Here is a 25,490-nt window from a genome sequence, read left to right as displayed (position 1 = left end):
TAACCCCCATAGGATGAACCAACATACCGTAGTCCTATAACCCCCATAGGATGAACCAACATACCGTAGGCCTATAACCCCCATAGGATGAACCAACATACCGTAGGCCTATAACCCCCATAGGATGAACCAACATACCGTAGTCCTATAACCCCCATAGGATGAACCAACATACCGTAGGCCTATAACCCCCATAGAATGAACCAACATACCGTAGTCCTATAACCCCCATAGGATGAACCAACATACCGTAGTCCTTATAACCCCCCATAGGATGAACCAACATACCGTAGCCCTTATAACCCCCATAGGATCCTATAACCCCCATAGGATGAACCAACATACCGTAGTCCTATAACCCCCATAGGATGAACCAACATACCGTAGTCCTATATCCCCCATAGGATGAACCAACATACCGTAGTCCTATAACCCCCATAGGATGAACCAACATACCGTAGTCCTATAACCCCCGTAGGATTAACCAACATACCGTAGCCCTTATAACCCCCATAGGATGAACCAACATACTGTAGGCCTATAACCCCCATAGGATGAACCAACATACCGTAGTCCTATAACCCCCATAGGATGAACCAACATACCGTAATCCTATAACCCCCATAGGATGAACCAACATACCGTAGTCCTATAACCCCCATAGGATGAACCAACATACCGTAGGCCTATATACTGTGTACCAGAAGTGGCAGGTCTACAACCCCCATGATCAAATACGTGGCCAGCTCCCAGGGTGCAGCTGGTGCCCTCAGTGGGGAAGTGCACTAGACTGGCTGAGTGTTAGTGAGAGAGATCGAGGGAGAGCGGTCTCATTCTGTATAAATCCATTAGACGGCTACTTTGTCTGTCAGTGTAATCCTCTGGGATGTGGGCTCATGTGACCTCCAGGTCTAAGCCACAGGCCATGAGCAATCAACATATGCTACAGGCTAAACTGCTAATCAGTTCCCCCTAGGTACATATCTAGGATCAGATTCCCCTTCCCCAAGCCTAACATTAACCATTAGTGGGGAAAATTCTAAACTGGCCCAGGATCAGCATCTAGTGGCAACATCACCCTATACCATGGTACCTGTGTATGACCTTAGCTAAGCAAGCTAAATTTAGCTCTACACTACGTGGCCGGATTCCAGTAGCCAGATTAAGCCTAATCCTGGACAAAAATCACATTCAACAGAGATCGATCTTGCTTTTTAGTCCAAGAGCCTGGGAAACAGCCAAAGAGTGTGGGGTTATGCTGAAATCTACAAATTCACTGTAGAAATTATGAGTTTTCCACAGAACACATACAGGCATTGAAAATAAAATATATCGGGGGAAGCAAAAGACCAAACGGTATGTTCAAGACCTGATAGAATACTTGGAAATGCATCTTGTCATGTTAGGATAATGAAGCCTAGGCAGAGGTACGGATGGGGGGCCTCCACAGAGAGGCCTCCTTTGATCTGACATGTAGCAGGCTAAACTGATGCTACAGAGGAGAAAGGCGTATGCAGTGTGGGTGTATGTCTGTACTGTTATAGAGAAACACCACAGGTGTTAACGCTACCGTCAAGGGAACACAACAGCTTCCATTTTCCAAACAATCTTAAATCAAATCAAATGTTGATATGCTTGTTAAAGGGACTACAAAATTATGAAAAGTGGTGGATTCCAGCGTATGACATGGCTCTACAGTAGTCTGGCTTTAGTCAATGGGCACGTTCCAGGTCGCACTGTGTGTCAAAGGTAACGTCTCAGAAACTATAGTAAACATGATATAGCAACCGTAAAAAGAAAAAGACGCCCTGGAACGCAACGATACTTTAGGGCAGAAGGACACCCACCTCCTCGTACTTCCTGTCGGCCTCCTCAGCAATGTGCTTGGCCTCCTTTAGCTGCATCTCCTGGATCTCCATCTTCTCCTCGTCCTTTGACGCCCTGTTCTCTATCACCTTCATTCCTCTGGAGAAACAACACCACAGAGTTAGCTACAGTATGGACCTCCATCTCCAACCCTGTTCTCCATCACCATTCCTCTGGGGGACACCACAGGCAACAGGACAGAGAAGTCATGGGTGATGGGGGGGTTGGAACATACTTTCGATGTGTACTTTCTTTAATATCAAAAATACTTTGACCTGTCCACTCTGTTATGTTTAAATGCTAATAGTAACTGCTGAAGGAAATTCTGAAAAACTATTGGGGCTTGTTGAATGTCTTGGCTAGCGTTTCTTCCTACATCCTTCCACAATTCCTATTCTGAAAGAACTGGGGAACCCTGCTCTAGAGCAGAATGGCTGAACTATGGTGGTGCTCCCCTGCTCAGACGTTGCATGCATCAACCAATGGTTGCATGCCACGTCATTAACTGTGCAGTCGGACATCAGATTGCTAGAACATATGATGTGGTTAGCGGACACGTAAAATACCTATCCAGGTGTTGTAACATTTGGCATGCATCGGATACACAACCTAAAACAGGAGACGCAAGTCCCACCTCTCACTCTCGTCTGCAGCCTTCTCGGCCTCCTCCAGCTTCTGCAGCGCAGTGGCCAGTCTCTCCTGGGCCCTGTCCAACTCCTCCTCTACCAGCTGGATACGTCTGTTTAGGGAAGCCACCTCTGCCTCTGCCTGGTGGGGGAGAGAAAACAGTCAGTCAGCCACAATAATGTGCTGGGTTGCCAACTGCCGCCAATTATTCCACATTGGAGAATTTTGTGTATCACCCAAACTGAGCTGCCAGGGAGGAAGGAAACTCATCTGGGATATGGTTACTAGGTTACATGTGGTAGGCTTACAGATTTATCAAATCATTGCAGTGCAAGCAACCATATCCAAGTTCCATATCGTAAAGAATAACCACCTTCAATATGCCCTTGGGTTCATCCATCTAGCATACATTTTTCTCAGGTGTCCCTAGTTTTCACCATTGAAATACCATGGATACTGATCAACACCTTTGTTGACTGTCTATACATTATTTTCTTTAGAACCTTCTTTTCAAAACATTGAAAGCATTTAGAAAAGAACCTTCTTGACACAGAATGACCGTGGTTCATTGGATTAGCAGAGGCCTTCTCACTGCTCTATGGGGAAGTGAAGTGGCATCATACCACAGTTAATGACAAACGCAAACAATCCCAGCAGTGAGCCAGTGGGAGGAGGAATGTGTTCCCTTATGTCACAAGGGACAGTAATGACAGTGCCAAAGGTTTATTTGTCCAGTTAGGGGCCCTTTGAGCTTCTATTTACCCCTGAACCAACGTTTGTTGGTACTGTCACATTGGCCTTCCTGGAAGAAAAAAAACTCTGCACCTTTTGATACCTCAAGTGGGTCCTTTTGGGCTCTACCTTTTGTCTTGTGGTAAAAAATGTGTAACACTAAGATTCTCTGCTGCCTGTGACTGGAACGAATTGCAAAAATCGCTGAAGTTGGAGACTTATCTCCCTCACCAACTTCAAACATCTGCTATCTGAGCAGCTAACCGATCGCTGCAGCTGTACATAGTCTATCGGTAAATAGCCCATCGGTAAATAGCCCACACAATTTTACCTACCTCATCCCCATACTGTTTATATTTATTTACTTTTATGCTCTTTTGCACACCAATATCTCTACCTGTACATGACCATCTGATCATTTATCACTCCAGTGTTAATCTGCAAAATTGTAATTATTCGCCTACCTCCTCATGCCTTTTGCACACAATGTATATAGACTCTCTTTTTTTCCTACTGTGTTATTGACTTGTTAATTGTTTACTCCATGTGTAACTCTGTGTTGTTGTCTGTTCACACTGCTATGCTTTATCTTGGCCAGGTCGCAGTTGTAAATGAGAACTTGTTCTCAACTAGCCTACCTGGTTAAATAAAGGTGTTCTCAACTAGCCTACCTGGTTAAATAAAGGTGTTCAACTGGCCTACCTGGTTAAATAAAGGTGAAAAAAAAAAAAAAATGGTAGGCTTTCTAATAACAGACTGTTGGCCTAACAAAGGGTAGCTGTAAACATAGAAAACTAGCAGCAGCATGTGAACTACATTAGACTCATAGATATCAGTAGAACAGTCCATTTCCACAAGGCAGCACCTCTCCATAGACTTGATGAAGCAGGTGGGGGGGCTGATCAAGCAGCGAGTCCATGAGTAGATGATGATGACAGATGATTGGATGGAGAGAGCACCGCATTCCAGCATTCTTAAAGTTCCCGCTGGGGGATACAGGCGGAGTTAACGGCAAAACAAAAGAGCCATTGTCTGTCGTCGTCCCCCCACCCAGCAGAAGACAGCTAATTAGACCCCCCCCCTCAGCCAAATCCCAGAAATCTGTTCCTATTCTGCCAGGCCTTCGTCGGGGAAGCTGTGGAATGCCATCTATGACATTGAAAACATTCCAGAGGCTTTGACTTAGACCGGTTAATACCACACTTCATTTGGCTCGGTTTAGTCAAATAATTGATATGTGGCACTCGTGCCAGGCAAACTGTTAAGAGATTACCATTTCAGAGAGAACCAACACGTTCTCAGTGTAGATTGTTCCTGTTCTGTCCCATTGCCAGGCAATAAGCTTGCTCTTTTGTTGGGAATTTTTTTATATTTCTGGCCTGGGCCCAAAGCCATATTGTAGTATGATTGACAGTCAGCGTTCCTCCCCTTGGGTGAACCTGGCCCCTTACTGAAATATTTCCTAAATTCCCTGTGTGTATGATTGCACTTCAAAGCTGTTTACATTAATGATAGTCATATTCCCATCATGGTAAGCAGAAAGGTTGAGGTCCAGTTGCTCTGTTAAAGGAGTAGTTTACTATTTTAAAACATGACTACTTTCAAGGTAAGGAACCATCTATGGGCCAGGATTATTATTATTATTAATAATATATATATATATATATTTTTAAATATTTTTTTAATATACATTTTTAAAAAGTTAGCTGAAAACTGTAGTGGCTGTTTAAAGATAACCGAACTTTGGATTACTCATAGCCTACTTTCAGGGTGAGGCACCACCAAACAAGATATTGTAAAATAGTGAACTGCTCCTTTAAATGGTAGAGTGACTTTGGGCTGACTGAATGGACCCAAGGCCATTCTCTCTCAGCTAAAACTCTGGTCAGAAAATTATTAACCTGCTCAACTGCCAGAGATGAGACAGCGAGAAATACAGACAGCGACTCTGGCTAGACAGGGAGTGGAGTCAGGAAGAGAGACCTGCTCAATAAAAGCTGCCCTCATCCCTTCTGCTCCCTATGGTACACTGGCTCATTTGATTTGTACAATTTAACAACCAATCATCAATTAGTGTTCAAGTGAGGTTTATATCTAATTATGTGGAAACAGTTGAATGAACACTGGATGTCTTTCATGTACAAACTAGAAAGAGAAAATAATACATTGAGGACTACGCTATTTTGTTAAGGGCTCATTACAGCCAAACATTATCAGCTAACGTGCAGCCACTTCTCTGTATGTATGCATGCTCTGCACAACTTAATTCCCTTGACAGCCCAATACCCTTGTGAAAGGTGGGCGATAAACAAATTAGCCTACTGAGGTGCGCTCATGCAAGGGCAGCAAGCTCAACAGCCAGCTTATGCTCTAGTGTAGGCATTACAATGCATGTCCATTAGCATCATGGCTCACCAGAAACTAACTCTGTACAGCATCTGATGGAATAAAGACCATATCAAGGTCAAGCCTGCTTGCTATGGGAAAACAGCACATCAATAATACTGCTTCGTAGGTCATCAATAGAGCAACTTCCATGCTACATAATGGCCAACACCCACCCTCCATTTTGAGGGACTTCCACTGTCCACATCCAAACTGAATAGAAGATGAATAATAGAGTATGATAAGTAGTAACTTAAGTCAGCAGGGTATACAGGGACAGATATATCAAGTTACAGTCTCCTTTATAGGGCATCTTTAAATTCAATGTAATGTGTTTAAATCCAGTTTTAGTGAAGTATTGAGTTCATATGGGAGTCTACTCTGGCATATCAAACGTTTTGAAGAAACAATTTGCCAAGAACCCGTCTGCTTTAACTGGTATTAACCTTACGTGGCTCTCTCCGGGACTGTGACCATGAGTAAGCTAAAACATGGAGTAATTTACTAGAGTATGCTGACCGGGCTGCACCTACGGCTGTAAACTTGCCAAATGCACAAACCGTAAAACACTCCACATTTTCAGCTCCCTCTGTACCAGCAAAGATATACTTTGCGATATTAGGTAATTATATTCCGTGTGTAAGCAATTACTTTGTGGACTACATCCATGCTCCACTATAAATGGTGATCATAGGCTCCAACTCGGATTAATCGGTTTATTCTAGGCGTCTCTTACCCGCTCTCTGGCCTGTCTCTCCGCATCAACCTCTCTCTGGAGCGTTTCGGCACGGTCCTCCGCATCATCAGCTTGTTGCTGCAATGTCTGAATTTTCCTTTTCACGGCTTCAATAGATGTTATTCCAGCCATTGCAACTATCTATGTAACACTTATATTCAATAGACAAAGCTGCTATAAACGCGACGTTGCCTAGAGCGCTACAGGGCACCTTGATTGATGAGTCTCGCGGCTTGTAGTAGCGACAGCCCAGTGATAGTCTACAATATAGCTATTTTGTGCCACTTGTATCCATATGCAAGCCTAAACGATCTTGTTAATTCAGCGACATGCTTGCAGTCTCCTGCCTGCTAATGCGTTATCACAATTCAGTAGCTAGGGTACAAAGTTACTACATTCTTTTCTCCGCCTCCTCTCTTATCTTTCAGATGATGTCACAGGTCCGCCGCAGTTTAAAGGAATAGCAGCATAAAAAAAAAGAAGTTTTGAGGAGCAGCATTTTATTTGGCTGTGCATCTCTTTGTGTTCTATTGAAATAAAGCACGTGTGTCTCAATGCTGTATGTCAATGCATATGTCATTTAGGCTATATGTCATTTAGACCAACAGCTTGTAAGAATGTCACTGTAAGGTTTACACCTGTTGTATTCGGCTACTGTACCACCAACTGAATTTTGCTCTGCCTGGAGTACCCCTGAAGAACCCCCTAATGTACCCTGATCTCATAGACTAGACGTAATATAGTAAACGTAAACCCAGGACACTCAAATTAGTATTATACGTTACATTTGGTATGGTTACAGACAGTTACTTAAGTCAAAAACGAAGGTATAACGCAAACGTCTTGCAACCCAATGGTTGCGAGTTCAAATCTCACCACCTCAAACATTAGCATGTTAGCTAAATTAGCAACTTTTCACCTACTTACTACTTTTTAGCTACTTTGTAACTACTTAACATGCTAGCTAGCCCTTCCCCAAACCCTTACCTTAAAACTTTTAGCTAACCCTTCCCCTAGCCCTAACCTTAACCCTTTTAGCTAACCCTAACCCTAACCTTAACCCTTTAACCTACCTCCTAAACTTAACCCCAACCTTAACTCTAACTCTAACCCCTAAGCCCTAGCCTAGCTAACGTTAGCCAGCTAAGCCTGGTCAATAAGGTTAAAAAGATAACCTCTCAAACAGATACTCAACTTTGTGAGAGATCTGTGTGTAGAGCTGAGCATACGGTATAGGTCACACAGGAGAAAACAGGTGTTGATGAATGAGCTTCTACTTAGTTATTGTAACCTAGGTGGCATGGCATACACATATACATTTCTAATCAGCTGGCTCAATGCACTTAAAAACATATAAAGCTAAATAATAACATTAGTATTATATTATTCCAAATGAAGAAAAGGTTTTCTGTTTGCCAATCCTACATCAATATTATTGGCGCTCACATTTCTGAGCTTCTGTAAATCTATTCACTGTAGGAATATACCCCAAAAGTTATTTTTTAACATGTTTTATTTAACTAGGCAAGTCAGTTAAGAACAAATTCTTATTCACAATGATGGCCTACCCCCGGCCAAACCCAGGCCAATTGTACGCCACTCTATGGGACTCCCAATCATGGCCGGTTGGGATACAGCCTGTAATCGAACCAGGGTGTCTAGTGACACCTTTAGCACTGAGATGCAGTGCCTTAGACCACTGCGCCACTCGGGAGCAGTGGGCTTTAGATTTACTTGTGACTCGGGGTCAGTTAATATTCTTAAAAAGTGTTGAACTGTAGCCTACTAACCATTATTTAAACATATTAATCTAGAATAACAGTATATGAATGAACAGGATTTATTTGTTTCACGGTTTGAGACCTAAACTGTGTACTTTAGTAGCTACCTACTGTTTTGTCTTCAGGTATTTTCAGATTATGTATCTGTTTTTCCTCCATGATAGGGCTTTAAAAGGACAAGCTACTTAATGGTGATCTTGTAATTATTTACTTGTGTGTGGTAGACTATTGCATAATTATCCTAATTCAAAGCAATACTGCTGTTGATGGTAGCCTCAGAAAAGTACCTATGGTTTTTAGTTTTATGCATTTATCATGAGTTGAATCTGTAATTTATCATGTTATAAGTTATTTGAGTGTAACCATTGTGTGTTTATGTAATACCATTTAGTTGACAAGAGGTCTGACTCTTTAAACCTGTCCAGACAGAGAGAGAGAGAGATATATATAAAGATAGAGAGAGAGAGAGAGAGAGAGAGGGAGAGGGAGAGGGAGAGAGAGAGATATATATAAAGATAGAGAGAGAGAGAGAGAGAGAGAGAGAGAGAGAGAGAGTGAGACAGAGAGAGAGACAGAGAGACAGAGAGAAAGAAAGAGGGAGAGAGAGACAGAGACAGATAAATAGAGAGAGAGACAGAGAGAGAGAAAGAGAGAGAGAGAGAGGGAGAGAGAGAGAGCGAGAGGGAGCTTTGTCTAAACACAGTCTGAAAAATAGACTAATTGTGAAGCTGTGAGCATGAACTGGAAAGCATGACTTCACTTCACTATAAACAAGACTGCATTCTTTCAATTCTTTTCCTTCTTTGGTAACATTATAATGTTACAAGTTAAAGGTTTTGAATATGAGATGTCTAATGTCACGCATGCTTAAGATTTTCACGAGTATCATAATGACTAAGTTGTAATTTCTGTGTGTTTAAATATGTGGCAGAATCAACGAGATATACCAATAAGCTTCATGCGTCATTGGGTTTGCCGTTGAAAAAACGTCCCGACTCAATTATTGAAAATAATTATGTATAAATAACTAAACTTAACATATTTAAAACCGGTAGTGTCTATCAGGTTTCTATCATGAGTAAGCCTGAAAATTAACTAATCATGTCTCTCATCAGGTATAGCCACAGTCTTTAAATAGATCAGTGTGACAACTATTGGTGACTGTCCTCTATTGGCACGGTTACAACACGGTTACAACTGGTGACATCATCACGGTGCCGTGATGATGGAGCGGGAAGACGCGGCTGTCGGGAGGGGTGGAACATCAGCGGGAAGAGGAGGTGGTCAGGAGGGGTGGAACATCAGCGGGAAGAGTAGGTGGTCAGGAGGGGTGGAACATCAGCGGGAAGAGGAGGGGGTCAGGAGGGGTGGAACATCAGTGGGAAGAGGAGGTGGTCAGGTGGGGTGGAACATCAGCGGGAGGAGGAGGTGGTCAGGAGGGGTGGAACATCAGTGGGAAGAGGAGGTGGTCAGGCGGGGTGGAACATCAGCGGGAGGAGGAGGTGGTCAGGAGGGGTGGAACATCAGCGGGAAGAGGAGGTGGTCAGGAGGGGTGGAACATCAGTGGGAAGAGGAGGTGGTCAGGTGGGGTGGAACATCAGCGGGAGGAGGAGGTGGTCAGGAGGGGTGGAACATCAGTGGGAAGAGGAGGTGGTCAGGCGGGGTGGAACATCAGCGGGAGGAGGAGGTGGTCAGGAGGGGTGGAACATCAGCGGGAAGAGGAGGTGGTCAGGAGGGGTGGAACATCAGTGGGAAGAGGAGGTGGTCAGGCGGGGTGGAACATCAGCGGGAGGAGGAGGTGGTCAGGAGGGGTGGAACATCAGCGGGAAGAGGAGGTGGTCAGGAGGGGTGGAACATCAGCGGGAAGAGGAGGTGGTCAGGAGGGGTGGAACATCAGCGGGAGGAGGAGGTGGTCAGGAGGGGTGGAACATCAGCGGGAGGAGGAGGTTGTCAGGAGGGGTGGAACATCAGCGGGAAGAGGAGGTGGTCGGAACGGGTGGAACATCAGGAAATTATAAACTGTGTTTTTAGGAAGGATTTTGAGAACAGGTAGTCTAGAATGCTGACAGCCACAGTCCTTATATGGACATGGTGAAACGGGATTGGAACTCTGAAGCATAACTGTACTGTACAGAGTTGAAATTAGCCTGGTCCCAGCTATTGCTTACACGCCACTCTCTCAATTGAGTATCTTACCTAGTTATTTTTAGATGATCTCATTTGCTATTTTGTAGCTTTAGTAACTATGTGTGTGTTTGTCTATCCCATTTCGTTCCACTCCCGTAGGCTTTACAGATGCTCCCCACCCCTTGGCTGCAATTCTAATTTAGTTTACCCTGCACGCACAACCTACGTGGAATTCCTGGTCTCTTTTTGGCCCTTCCGGAAACATGGATCACCCCAGAGAACACTGCTACCGCAGCTGCTGTCTCTTCATCTGATAACATTTTCTCTCATACTCCGAGAGGATTTGGTCATCGTGGTGGTGGCATAGGGCTGCTTAATTCTCCTAAATGGAGAATATCTCTTTTCTCCCTCACACACCTGTCCATCTCCTCATTTGAACTCACTGCTGTCACTGTCACTTGTTCACTGAAGCTCAACATTGTTGTCATCTATAGCTCACCAGGTGCCCTTAGAGAGTTCCTTAATGAGCTTGACACATGCTGGGTGTACTGGGTGACTTCAACCTCCCAACATCTGCCTTTGATTCATTTCTTTCCAACTCTTTCTTTCCCCTCCTTGCCTCTTTTGACCTCTTCCTTTCCCAGTTCCCTCCCACTCACAAGGCAGGCAATACGCTTGACCTAATCTTTACTAGAGGCTGTTTGCCTACTAATCTCATGGCAACCCACCTCCAGGTCTCTGATCACTACGTTGTTTCCTTTTCTGTCCCTTTCCTCCAACCCTAACCACTCAGGCCCTACCCAGATGGTAATGCGCCGTCACAATCGTTGCTCTCTCCCCTACTCTCTCCTCCTCTATCCTATCATCTCTAAATCCTTCTCCCTCCCGTCTACTGATTCCTCTTTGACCCTACTATCCTCCATTTCCGCATCCTATGACTCGAAACTGTCCTCTTTCCTCCCGACCTGCTCGGCCATCCCCTCTTGCTTACAGAACAGGGTTGCGGGCAGTTGAGACTTTTTCCTATTCCTCATTTCCCTCATCCACTCATCCCTGACCATTGGCTGCATCCCCTCTGACTTCAAGATGACCAGGGTCGCTACCCTCCTTAAGAAACCAACACTCAATCCCTCTGATGTCAAAAACTACAGACCGGTATCCCTTCTTTCTGTTCTTTCCTAAACACTTGAGCATGCTGTCTCTGACCAACTCTCTGGCTATCTCTCTCAGAACGATCTTCTTGACCCTAACCAGTCAAGACGGGTCACTCAACCGACACTGCTCTTCTCTGTGTCACGGAGTCTCTCCGCACTGCCAAAGCTGACTCTCTCTCCTCTGTTCTCATCCTCCTAGATCTATTTGCTGCCTTTGACACCGTGAACCATCAGCTCCTCCTCTCCACCCTCTCAGGGCCGAGCGTCTAAGGATCTGCACACTCTTGGATTGCATCCTACCTGGTAGGCCGCTCCTATCAGGTGACTTGGAGAGGATCTGTGTCTGCACCACGTGCTCTCACTACTGGTGTCCCCCAGAGCTCGGTTCTAGACCCTCTCTTCTCTCTATACACCAAGTCACTCGGCTCCGTCATATATCCTCACATTGTCTCTCCTATCATTGCTATGTGGATGATGCTCAACTACTTTTCTTCTTCCCTCTTTCCAATCGAAGCTCACATCCGCTACAAGACCATGGTACTTGCCTACGGAGCAGCAAGAGGAATTGCCCCTACCTTCAGGCTCTGCTCAAACTCTACACCCCAACCCAACCCAAGTACTCTGTTCTGCCACCTCTGGCCTCTTGAGCTCCCGCTCAATCCAGTCCAAGCTCTTCTCTGTCCTGGCACCCCAATGGTGGAACCGAGTCCCTGCCCATCTTCCGAAAACCCTACTCTTCAAAGATGATAAAAAATATATATATATTTAACCTTTATTTAACTTGGCAAGTCAGTTAAGAACAAATTCTTATTTACAATGACAGCCTACCCCGGGCCAAACTCGGACGAAACTGGGCCGAGTGGGACTCCCCCATGGGGCTCCCAATCACAGCCGGTTGTGATGCAGCCTGGATACGAACCAGGAACTGCAGTGACACTCCTTGCACTGACCGTTGCGCCACTTGGGAGCCCATAGTCTAAAATAATTCCACAGCGCACCCCTTCCTCATGAGAATATTTGACTGTGTTTACACAGGCAGCCTAATTCAGATCTTTTGACAATTATTTGGCGTATCTGATACCCATCTGATCTTTTCCTAATGTGTAAACAGCAATAACAAAGAAACATGGAATCTGATCTTTTGACTTCCAATTTACACCACCCTCCATATGTGGATCTCAATCCTGATACAATTCAGTCTGGATGCTCAGATCAGATTTATTTAGCTCTGAAATGTTTTATTTTGCACATGCCATGCCGTTACCATGTCAACTACCCCAAAATTTAAAGGAACAGTGACAGGAAATGAGCATCGCATCTGTGTACTACTTCACATGCTACATCAATGTGAATGCACACATCTGATATCGGTCACATATAAAACTGAGTGTGGATAGTCAGAAAAAAAGATTGGATATGAATCAAAATCATTCGGAATTGGGTTGTTAGGGTGGCTGCCTTTTCTGGGTTACAGGTTGTCTTGCTACACTCTTAGGATAACCTTTGGAAGAACCCTATTTGGTTCCAGGTAGAATCATTTTGGTTCCGTGTAGAACCCTTTCCACAGAGGGTTCTAGATGGAACCCAAAAGGGTTCTACCTGGAACCAAAAATGGTTCTACGTCCGAGCCAAAAATGATACTCCTATGGGGACAGCCAAAGAACCCTTTCGGATCCCTTTTTTCCCCTACTCAATGGGGAAAGGCCTATGATGACATATAAAACAACAATATATAAGGTAACTTGAATGCGTATACCAGATCATATAATCATAAGAAAGGCTATGAGATATCATTTAGAAAAAACATTGTCCTGTCTTAAGGTACAGTACGAATGATGACAAAAAAGTTATACCAGCAACTGAAGGTTTACTTATAGTTTACTACCACTGCTAGTCCGGCCTAAAGGTTTCCTGTAGCGTACTGTATTATACGGTCTCTGTGAACCGTTCTGACACCATGTTGACCTGTATTTGACCGGAGTCAGACAAAGTGCGGACCAGAGACCACGGCAATCAAAGAAACTCAAACCAAATCATTCCCTGCATTCACTCCAAGGTGCTGACAAGCTTTATGCTGTGTTTGCAAAATGTGATACAGGTCGAGGTTCGGCACTTTCTCCGCCGCAGCTGTCAACAAGCAAGGTCGCTTGATCAGTGGGGTTCCAACTGGCCCATATCAGATTAGTGCATTCACATTTATGTAGCATGTGAAGTAGTACACAGATACAATGCTCATTTCCTGTCACTGTTCCTTTAAATTTTGGGGTAGTTGACATGGTAACGGCATGGCATGTGCAAAAATAAAACATTCCAGAGCAAAATAATCAGATCTGAGCATCCAGACTGAATTGTATCAGGATTGAGATCCACATATGGAGGTGGTGTAAATTGGAAGTCAAAAGATCAGATTCCATGTTTCTTTGTTATTGCTGTTTACACATTAGGGAAAAGATCAGATGGGTATCAGATACGCCAAATAATGGTCAAATGATCTGAATTGGACTGCGTACACCAGCCAAATATTCTCGTTAGGAGGGCACTGTGGGATTATGTAAGATCCTCTTTGAAGAGTAGGGTTTTCAGATGTTGATGGGCATGGCCGGAGAGGATGGAACTTGAGGTGCATCCCAACAATATTTCCTCTGGTGGAGGCATGTGGGCTGGTAGGAGTTTACACCATATTTCTCATATTAGTCATTTCCATTCAAATCAGCACGGGCAAGTGAACAAGCGCTCCCATTGGGAGGAAGGTGAGATCATTGGGACAAAACCTGGGAGGTTTGACAGAAGCATACTGCCCACACTGTGCAGTGCAGGTTTATCCCACCAGGGGGAGACAACGGGACCTGGAGTCTGACAGCCTGCTAATTGATGACCTGACGACACATTTAGCTGTGCATACTTTTACATAGTATAACATTACAAGTGTGCTTTAATGACAGGCAGCAATGGTGAAATTGTGAAAACTATATGGCTGGAGGATCTTGGCATCCTTGATGAAATTCTAAATGAAATGTAATCCCAATGAAGTGTTTGATTTTATAGGTGAATTTATGACAATAACTTAGTAGGGGAAATGCATTAGCCATAACATATTCTGACATATTATTATCTAAATGACCTGTGAAAATCAACAAAGAGGAGGGAATTATGCAGTAGTCTCTGGAGTCAGTTGCTCGTCTGTGTACTGCAGTGATACATTGCCTAAAAGCACGACCATGTCACCCATACCTGTAACTGGGGTGTGCGTATGTACATGCCTCAATGGTGTGTGTCTGTGTGTGTGTGCCGTGCTTTGACGTCACCATGGTCATAGTGACCCCCTAGTGGTACCCAGTGTCACTTACGTCTGTGGCCTTCTTCTCAGCCTGCTCCAGCTTCTCCTGGGCATCCTTCAGTGACTCTGAGTATTTATCCAACTCATCCTCCACTCCCTTCAGCTTCTTCTGCAGGGCCAGCAACTCTTCTTCCAGCTAGAAGACACACACACACACACACACACACACACACACACACACACACACACACACACACACACACACACACACACACACACACACAATAATGTCAGGGGACCAATCCATTTGGTTTGTTCGTTAGAGTCATATACAATAAGATACATAACCGATTCATTAAGATACATAACCGATTCAATAAGATACATAACCGATTCAATAAGATACATAACCGATTCAATAAGATACATAACCGATTCAATAAGATACATAACCGATTCAATAAGATACATAACCGATTCAATAAGATACATAACCGATTCAATAAGATACATAACCGATTCAATAAGATACATAACCGATTCAATAAGATACATAACCGATTCAATAAGATACATAACCGATTCAATAAGATACATAACCGATTCAATAAGATACATAACCGATTCAATAAGATACATAACCGATTCAATAAGATACATAACCGATTCAATAAGATACATAACCGATTCAATAAGATACATGACCGATTTATTAAGATACATAACCGATTCAATAAGATACATAACCGATTCAATAAGATACATGACCGATTCATATCAAACCTACTCTAAAGAGCATTCACAAAGTCTCCATAAACACTATATAGATGCTTCACAAATCATTCATAAACAAAGTCCTACTGCATAAAGAGTGATATAACAGCTCCTTATATATATGACGCTTAATATGGCGTGGTCCTTGATGCCGCCTTTAGCATATCATTTACTTGTGAAGCGCTTTATGTAGGGTTTATGAAGGGCTTATGCAGGGTTTATGAAGGGTTTATGTAGGGTTTATGAAGGGTTTATGTAGGATTTACATAGGGTTTTGAAGGGTTCATGTAGGTTTTATGAAGGGTTTATGAAGGATTTACATAGGGTTTAGAAGGGTTTGTGAACGGTTTATAAAGAGTTTATAAAGGGTTTATGAAGGGTTTATGAAGGCGTCAGTATGCCTTAAAAGCTAAATCCTTTTTAGTTTGAAGTGGGACCCATACTGCATATAGATTGAGTTAGCGGGACAAGAACTGTCCTGTTGAAGGTTATACTCTATCCTCCAGTCGATGTGTCTGGGTATAACAGAGCACTGCCCAAGGCTGACTGTCAGGGCAGGTTGGGCCAGGCATGAGGACAGACTTATAAAGGGAAAGCTGTCATAGTGTCCCTCCAGAGTCATAGGTTGTTTTCCAAATGCCACCATTTTCCCTACATAGTGCACTTCCTTTCACCAGTGCCCATCAAAAGTAGTGCACTATGTAGGGAATAGGGTGGAATTTGTGACCAGACAGTCTCAGAGTGACTGGGGCTGCAGCTGGTGATGTTCCCTCAGTCTCCCGTTTCAACGGGCATCAAATAAACCCCTGTGCATTATCCACAAGCCTGGCAGCCGGGACATAGCTCCCTCCACAGCCTCGTAAAAGCAGTCACCTATTAATTGTATTCTTGTGACGATAGCGACTCTCTGCTACTACTGTTTATGGTAAAGGTCATGTAAAGTAAATAGAGAGGAATGGTGCCCTGGTCATAGACTGAAGCTGTTGAGAGTTGAATGTACCTGTAGGAGGGTTGCTTGTTTTGGCAGGTCCCCTGTTCACCGCATCATATCAAAGTTCTTGCTATCTTTCCCAATGCTATTTTTTTTTTAAAATCTTCCTGACGAGTGTTAAAAATGTCTAGGCTACAACCAAAGAAGCGTCATGTCGTTAGGATCGTCGCTAGAAAAGATCCCCTCTAACCGAGAAAAGCCCATTGTGAATGTGAATGACAGCGGCAGTGTGTGAACCGTGAACACTATATCCTTGTGATGAATGTCATTATTTTATTACATCTGACAGATTACAGCGGTCTTTTGGGTTCCAGCTATGTGAGAGGGGCATTCTGATCCCAGGCCTGCTGCTCTTTCATGTTATTTTGGGTCCACTTTTTCTTTGTTGAACAACAATTCCAATAGACATGCCACCGTCAAGGCTGCTCCAAAGAGAAATGTGGGATCAAATACTTGTGAGGGAAGACTACTCCTATTTATAGAGAGGCTCCATTTGGTTCTAGCTGACCACGTCAATTAAACATGACAGATGAGTAGAATGGAAAATTTAGACGCCAACAAAAGCTGAAGCGATTAGACCATTAGTTATTCGCCGCCACGGAAGCAAATGTTCTCCATGGTATCACAAATACACACTGGGGGGGGGGGGGGGGGGGTAGACAAATGTTCAAGGACAAATGGGGGGGGGTTCCATTTCCATTCCATTCTAAGCCACTGGTGGCTTTCGTTACTTGGGAACTAAACGGAAAGAGAGGACTCACATAACATAATGAGTAATATTAGTCAAGTCTAAAGTGACCAGAAGCAATTTGGTTCAGTACTATACATGTCCATATAAGCTCAAGCTATTTTCTGTTCAGGAAGAGGATCCATTCCAAATCTCCATCATAAATCTGAGTTCTTGAGGCAGCTAAGGTAGGAAGTAGCTTCATAACAGTAAAAATGAGGTACACTAGAATGAGATGGTGCATCGTCTGTTGTCCAGATCCAGATCCAGGTACAGCTACACATTAAGTTGTTGCCAAATCTGACAAGTTGTGTAGGTAGGGATGATTTTTTTTAAATGCCGTGGCTCTGAAGGTGCATATGCGTTCGATAATTTACTTCCAAATGCTCAAGACAAAGCAGAAAGATGGTTTTCTTGTTCCCATGGGGGATGGTAGGGAGTAGCCTAAGCTGCTATGAGCCATAATGTCAACATTATGAGAAGTGGTCATCATAGACAGACCATGGGTTAACAGCTGAGAGGGAGACCATGAAAAGCTGGGGCCATGATGTAACTGATTCTGAGATGGGGTTGGATCCAAAATGACGACTGGAGAGTCTTGTCTTCTGTCATTCCATCCCGGTCTTGATATTCCAACAGAAAAGTGGCAGAAGTGGATTGCAGGATGTGAGAGGGTTAAAACTCAAAACGCTTCAAATTGTGTCTATTTGTTGAAGGTCTAGCTAACACTTGTATAATACAGAATCTGACCATCTTCAATGATTAAATTATAACAAATGAGAGATGACGCTGGACATATGATCATTGGGAAGACTGGTATTCTCAAGCTCCCTGATTGGGTCAATACTGACAATTTGGGTTTGATACTTAAGCAATAAGGCCTGAGGGGGTGTGGTATATGGCCAATATACCACGGCTAAGGGCTGTTCTTAGGCACGATGTAACACGTAGTGCCTGGATACAGCCCTTAGCTGTGGTATATTAGCCATATACCACAAACCCCCGAGGTGCCTTATTGCTATTATAAACTGGTTACCAATGTAATTAGAGCAGTAAAAATACATGTTTTGTCATACCTGTAGTATACGGTCTGTTTGGCTGACAGCCGTGATATATCAGGCCCTATACCACGGGTATGACAAAACATTTATTTTTACTGCTCTAATTACGCTAGTAACCAGTTTATAAGAGCAATAAGGTACTTCGGGGGTTTGTGGTATATGGCCAATATACCACGGCTAAGGGCTGTGTGCTAGCACTACGAATTGCGTCATACATAAGAACAGCCCTTAGCCGTGGTATATTGGCCATATACCACACCCCCTTGGGCCTTATTGCTTAAATATACCACGGCTGTCAGCTAATCAGCATTCAGGGCTCGAACCACCCAGTTTATACTTAAAAATGAAACACTAATTCACACCGTACTCCTTAAGTCAGCTTGTGCCCCCTTCATCAATGTGCTTTGACTCAGGGAATTTAACACTGCCCGTAATAACCTCAAACTGGCTGGGCCGTTCGGTGGGATATGTTCATCTATCTAATCAACTTCACTCCGATCGGCCTGCTGTACCCATGAAACACCATTGAAGAGACTATAAGGACATTTATTATTTGCAGTTGCAAAAGTCTGTAGTAGCTTCATCGATAACTTCACAAGAGGATATTTAGAACAAACACTTACCTATCTTCCACATAGACATTGGACATCTGTCTTACCATGTGTTGCAGGGTAGAAACTTCATATTTGAAATATAGTAAATATTTGAAGTGCTCACCCAAGTAATAAAATCACTGACTGAGTTTTTACATTATGTTTATTGTATATTGTAGAATAGATTGTACATGGATTACCATATGTGGATGACATAAAACCAAACCACTTCATGGTTGACAGATAGAGGGGATCAGTATAATCATTCAATTGAATAAATGAGTGTAAAATCTATTTCTATTGGCATTAGATACAGTTGCCCCTCTCCCTTCAAGCAATGAAAAGGCAGGGAATGCCCTCTTGTTCAGTTAGTTATATTCTCATACCTGTTTGCATTTGTCCTCTGCCCCCTTTTTGTCTCCTTCTGCTTGCTCTGCCCGATCAATAGCATTCTCCTTATCCAGTTTCAACATTTGCATTTTCTTCTTGATGGCTTCCATGGTTACTGTTGTTTTTTCTCTCCTACTAACAGGCGAAAAGGGTTCACAGTTGGTTCTCTCGACGGACGCGCACGAGCCACACAGAGGACAGAGGACTGAAGTTCACAGAAGCAGCACCTCGAGCCGAGTGATGAGACAAAGCTAGTCTGGATTAGGTAAAGGAGGATGGGAGGATGTAATTCTGTTCAGAGCCCAATACTTTTTTTGGAAAGTTCAGATAAATCACGCCCGAGCTACAGTGACGTCGCGCGCCTGTGATTCGTTCAACGCGTTGGGTAGGAATTGAGCGCACAGATTTTGTCCATTTTTGGGAGGCTCCGATTTCATATAATGTTCGAATGTCTGTGGTATGATATTGAACCTAAATATATCTGTAGACACAGGGATATAGGTGCCCACACCATGTAATGAAAAGGTTGGCCATCTTTAATAGGTATACTTGGGTGTATTTAGTTTCCCCTGTATTTGCCGTTCTCTAACCGAGCGCACTGGGGGACGCAGTTAGGCATCGTTTTAACCAGCTCATGTAAAAGTTATAGCCTTCATGCGCTCTTCCTCTTCATGGGTTCATTTATGTCCACATTTAATACAATTTGCACACTTGACGACACTACAGCCAGTGTCGTCTTAGTTTGGTCGCCTGAACTAGGCTTGTTCATTGATAAAAGTCTGTCAGGGCATGGGTTGTTTCTAATGGTATTTCAAAGAGGGGAAAATAACAATAACAAGTTGTAACAACAGTCAAAAGTTATGTTGCCAAGACTGAGGGTAGTCGGTGCCGGTTAGCAGCAGCCACCTGGGGACGAAGTTGGTCTTTGGTGAAGAATGACCGGTGACAAACGACAAGGTACAGTATGGAACCAAGGGGAAATGTATTTGTGACTGACTAGGCTACTGTAGACTTGATGCGACTAGAATTCGTTCACAATGGCGAGTCTATTTTACTCATGTTAATTTGTCTGAATATCAGCATAGCAGGTCATATTATGATATGAATCATTGATAAAGAAGTGACTTCAACATTTTAATGTTTAATAAAGAGAAATAAAATAACTTCTCAGGGAAAACCAGCTTTATTGACCATAAATCTCTTTTACAATACTATTGCGATGGTGATCCCATAGCACTGTTAATACATGTATATAGTATCAAAATCAAAGGTCAACAAAACAATTAGAAAATGAAAAGAAAAAAACACTCAAGTTAGGCTTTCCCTATATGTTTGTAATCAACACATAGGCAACTTAACAGTTGTTTTCTATCCAACTATTTTGATTAAGAGAAAAGAGAAAACAAATGTTTGTAAAAGAGTGGATTTATATGATGTGTTGTTAAGTTAAACAAATGGATAAGTGCACTTGAAGATGGGAAAACGTTAACAGTTAAATACAATTAGTTGTAAAATACATATAGCAGGCACTTTTTGACTCATTGATATGTTGAAAGAAGGTTAGGTTACAAGGAGGCCTCTGACAATGTGAAATAGGCTGGCAATTCAGGGTACATGGTGGTTAATAACACTGGACACATGATCCTTTGCATACAATGGCCATCATAGGATTGTACTGCGACAAGAGAAATTACCCCAAAATACATATCTAAATTTGTTTCTAAAGATCTACTGGTTACAGTTGGCTATTAGATGCATATTACACAGTCAACATCTGATAAAGATTTTAACCACTCAATAGCACCCCAAGGAACAGCCATTCATGATTCAAAACAATGTCCTGAAGAAAGCAAAGTATGGCTTTATGAGCTTCAAACACAGATCATATCAGGTCCAAAAGTTCATATGATGACACAAACAAATACTCACATATATTTTATTAACATATAAATGTAATAGAAGATACCATTTGTAACACATTTCATAGCATTATTTCAAAAAAAAAGAAAAAAAAGATGTGTTTTCTCTCTATGAATTGTTTAATCGCAAAGTAAATCATTGCACCTCTGGTCCAAATTGCAACAAAATACAGGTACATTTCATTGGTTGAAATAAAAAGACAACACACATTCTTGTTAAACGATGTCTTCTTTGGGATCTGACCAAAACCACAGTTGTTTATGGTAAACACCTAGCTGAGCTCTGTGTTGTACGGTGACCGACCGACCGTCTCTTACCATTCACCCTGGCCAGTTAAAATCATTGGTCAGTCAAGTGGGGTCTCAACATTTACTCGCTGTAGGCCCACCTTTTGGTGACTGCATTTTTCAAATCCCAAAAACCCAAACAGAAAACAGACACCGCCAAACAGATGGCACTTGTGCTCACTAAAATAATAGCATGCTAGCGTCAAAGGCAAATATCAGTTATTGGCAGGAGGATGTGAATTTAATCAAAACGGTGAAGCGGCAGTGAACAGGACCTAAACGCTCATTTAAATCACAAACTATTAAGGACTACCTCAAAGACTTGGATGCATATATATATATATTTTGTTTTAGCATGATCCAAAAACAAAACCAGTGGCACTGTAACGCTCTTGAACGTGACAAATAAATCGAAGAAAAAAAAACCCACTTAAAATAAACATCCTAATACAGCTTTCTCTTCTTACCCCTTTAATTATCTCACCCTAATATTGCTCCTCTTCAAGCATAATACCTCTTCGTTTTTCTCTTTTCTCTAATATAGCCTGGGGATGTAGCCCCTGAACATCGGATTTGTCTTCGCTGTATATGCATATATGTGTGTGTGTGTACACGTTTCATCACTGCTCCTGCCCGTCCTCCCTGAGCTCAGAGGGCAGGAACTTGTACTGCTGCTGTCGGATGGTGGCCAGCTTCTTTCTGGCCTCGTCCAACTCCCTCTCCTTCCTCAGCATTTCCTCCTGGGCAGCAATGATCTAACAGACAGAACACGATTGGTTAACACCCTGATCTAATAGACAGAACACGATTGGTTAACACCCTGATCTAATAGACAGAACACGATTGGTTAACACCCTGATCTAACAGACAGAACACGATTGGTTAACACCCTGATCTAATAGACAGAACACCACTGGTCAACACCCTGATCTAATAGACAGAACACGACTGGTTAACACCCTGATCTAATAGACAGAACACCACTGGTCAACACCCTGATCTAATAGGCAGAACACCACTGGTCAACACCCTGATCTAATAGACAGAACACGACTGGTTAACACCCTGATCTAATAGACAGAACACCACTGGTCAACACCCTGATCTAATAGACAGAACACCACTGGTCAACACCCTGATCTAATAGGCAGAACACGACTGGTTAACACCCAGAACACACCTCCTCTCATACATAGATGAACAGAACAGGCACATGGAAACACAGGTACACACATCAACAGAAATACAAAACATGCCTCATATGTGATCTTTAAGAAAATAATTCTGAATGTGAATTTGGGTGTCATAGAATGACACTGTCTTCCTCTATTCCACTGAAATAATCCTTACATCGATGGGAAGTTTGTGTGAAAATTCAAGCAGGCTCTCATGGCCCTGTGCTTACCTGAGCAATGCCGCCCACCATCTTGCTCTTAACAACCACGGCCTGCTCGTCTTGGGCGTCAAAGGCTGCTTTCTGTGCCGCCTTCACCAGGCTATCGGAGGCCCTCTTAACAGCATTTCCGGCAGCCTGTGGAAGTTCAGAATGGACAGTAGGGACAAGGTGACACAATCTCTAAGCCAAAACCCAAAGCATTGACACTTTAAGATGCTTACAGACACACACTTTTCTGTGATATTCAGCACATTGTGTACAGGCCTTTAATAAAGACGAGTGTAATCACATTTCAATAATGTAACTCTGTAAGTAAAAAAAAAAATTCCAGACAGGATTTTAAAAGTGAATTGGGTACCCAAAAGGGGTGTGGAACACTGGCGACTGACTGACACATAGCTTTCGGTTAAGACCATTACTTCTCCACTTCTACTGTTCATAAACAGTGCCCCTGGAAAGGGAATGTCTGCCTCCGCCAGAGCTAGTGGCTCTCTCTTCACGCTTGGGGATTGCTTTAAAAGGCAATAAGGAGCTGTTCGCTGTAGTTCACTTGAAGCAAAACATACTTGTTACCGAGACTCACTTGGCAGCCCATTACAAACAAGGAGACGTGGGTTTTTTTTTTCTCCTTTTGAGGCTTCGCTGAGAGAAAATAGGTACCGTGCTGGCAAGGCTAGAGCTGCTTTCCTGTCCAATTCTCCCTCCCCTTATACTATCTCTATGGTCGGAATGTCACTGTTAGCTTAGCCCTGACATAAAACACAATGCTAGACAACCCCGTCGGATCCCCAACAGCTGCTAGTCAGTAAAAGACGCCAGGTTTGTTTTCCTGGTACTGACCAAAATAGGGTCAGGTGGGGGAGGTTGAATTGGATAAAACCAACTGTCAAACTTAACAACTCCTTTCACACTTTTGGGCAAATCTGAACCATCTTGTGCTGGCTTGGTTATTTTTCTTTCAGTCATTTTCAGCACCCTTCCAAGCAACTATGGAGGAATCGTCACCAGGCAGGGGCAGCACAGTTTGGTTTGGCTTGGCTCAGTAGTGGGAAGTGGGTTCATCGTTTAATTTTTTTATGCTCAAGGCAAAATATCTCGTACAAACCCCAAGTGGTTTTGTTTCATACATTTGATATACACAGTTGTAAAAATAGATTGCTATCCTTTCCTGAGGTGTATTTCCATACCACTTTGATACGACAGCAGTCAACACTGCTGTCAGTGTTCCATTCTCTCATTTGTCGAGTATGTCAGGGATGTGCAGTATATGGCTTCATTTAGCAATTTGCCTCATGGCTACCACCACATCACAGCCATGACAAAACATGTCATAACATTATTGATTTTATACAAAGGGTTAACAGCATTAAAAACCCAGATTATTTCCAAACCATACATTTTTCAACAAAACGTGATACTACATTCACCAACACTGGTTGTCAAGTGTTATTGATATTAACTGCTGAGTAAAGCAAAACTACCCAAGCACTGGTCGATTGTTCTAGAACTTTGCAGGTTGCTATGGGAAACAAAAATGGTTGCTATGGAGTCTATACCTCCCTTGCTAGCTAGCCAACTACACAGCTAACAATTCACTTCAAACTGGAGCTGTTAAGACTGGAAACTAGCTGCATTTAGGTTTTTTTCGTGTTTATCAATTGTCGAGGCTTTTTACAGTGGAAATCAGATGTATAAGTTGCATGGCTGGGCAGACGAGGCAGTGGATCTGTAGTCGTAGTAGTAGCAGTGCGTTGCTAAGTAACGACGTAACCTATGGCACTTTTTTATGAATGTGGCCATGTGTATGTTGTCTAGTATAATCATAGGCCGGATAGACTAACAATGGCAATTCCAATCCAACCATTGTATAATGACTATTTAACCCCCTCTGGTCTGATACCCCCTGTTGCCTTCATGTCAGGGCCAGTCAGAATACCCATACACCCTGCGGCCACTTACCTACCACACAAGCCTTACACATAGCACTACAATCGACTCTTAATCTTAACAGGTTTAATAACCAGGCAACGTTGACTAACTACATGGCCTTTCCAAAGGGATTGGAAACAAACGTGGAGTCTTCAACTTCTCCAGTGTGGCAGTAATCAAAGGCCGTAGCTAGGGTTACGACATTTTCAAAGGCAATGTATGTTGTTTTGAGAGACACTGTATACACAACTATATGGGAATGACCCAGCAGCAGCTGCAAGCCCGGAACAGCAGGAGATAAGCCGCTGCTGATTGGGATGAGAGAATATGAGCCGGTTGGCTGGTAGGTGTGCATAGAGCTGGGGGGAGATCCTGTAACTACACAGGATCGACTATTTCCAGAGAGTGGACTGACTGTCGATGGCCCACGTCAGTAATGCTGGGACAGTTTTGATAGGCTGGACTTCTGATTTTCACACACAGTTCTGAAACAGAATACCCTCCATATATGGATTCTGGAAATTCTGAGTTTCCATGACGACACACCTCTAAAAGATAGTTTGCTAAACAGGAAGTTAAATGTATCTTCTGCTGTGTCACCAGAGAATACTGACAGATAAGTTTCTACTGAGGTCTGAATGAGTTGGCTCCTCGCAGTACTTAATGTCTTAATGGGATACTCAGTCTTTACTCAGTCTTTACTCAGTCTTTATGACACTATGGGGATACTCAGTCTT

General features: G+C 43.0%; 2 protein-coding genes across 10 annotated transcripts in view; both read right to left on the bottom strand.

The window, feature by feature from the left end:
- The window catches only part of tpm2 (tropomyosin 2 (beta)), a 34,069-nt gene extending 14,356 nt beyond the window's left edge, over nt 1-19,713 (bottom strand). For 3 of the 8 annotated variants that reach the window (XM_020457871.2, XM_020457869.2, XM_020457870.2), the window contains exons 1-4: nt 19,218-19,520; nt 14,756-14,881; nt 2,501-2,634; nt 1,848-1,965 (exon numbers count right to left, since the gene is read on the bottom strand). In XM_020457871.2, coding sequence (XP_020313460.1) covers nt 1,848-1,965; nt 2,501-2,634; nt 14,756-14,881; nt 19,218-19,331 — 492 coding nt within the window. In that variant the 5' untranslated portion in view covers nt 19,332-19,520. Of the gene's footprint in view, nt 1-1,847; nt 1,966-2,500; nt 2,635-6,346; nt 6,770-14,755; nt 14,882-19,217 lie in introns of those variants that run through there. The other 5 variants (XM_020457875.2, XM_020457874.2, XM_020457872.2 and 2 more) reach the window with 3 other exon arrangements.
- A 668-nt stretch (nt 19,714-20,381) lies between these two features.
- Nucleotides 20,382-25,490, bottom strand: part of tln1 (talin 1) — a 135,978-nt gene continuing 130,869 nt past the window's right edge. For both annotated transcript variants that reach the window (XM_031802434.1, XM_031802435.1), the window contains 2 exons: nt 22,834-22,959; nt 20,382-22,183 (listed from right to left, as the gene is read on the bottom strand). In XM_031802434.1, the coding sequence (XP_031658294.1) occupies nt 22,049-22,183; nt 22,834-22,959 (261 nt within the window). In that variant the 3' untranslated portion in view covers nt 20,382-22,048. The remainder of the gene's footprint in view (nt 22,184-22,833; nt 22,960-25,490) is intronic.

Source organism: Oncorhynchus kisutch, linkage group LG23 (genome assembly GCF_002021735.2).
Source record: "Oncorhynchus kisutch isolate 150728-3 linkage group LG23, Okis_V2, whole genome shotgun sequence".
NCBI lineage: Eukaryota > Metazoa > Chordata > Actinopteri > Salmoniformes > Salmonidae > Oncorhynchus > Oncorhynchus kisutch.
This window is presented reverse-complemented; position numbering and strand designations above follow the sequence as displayed.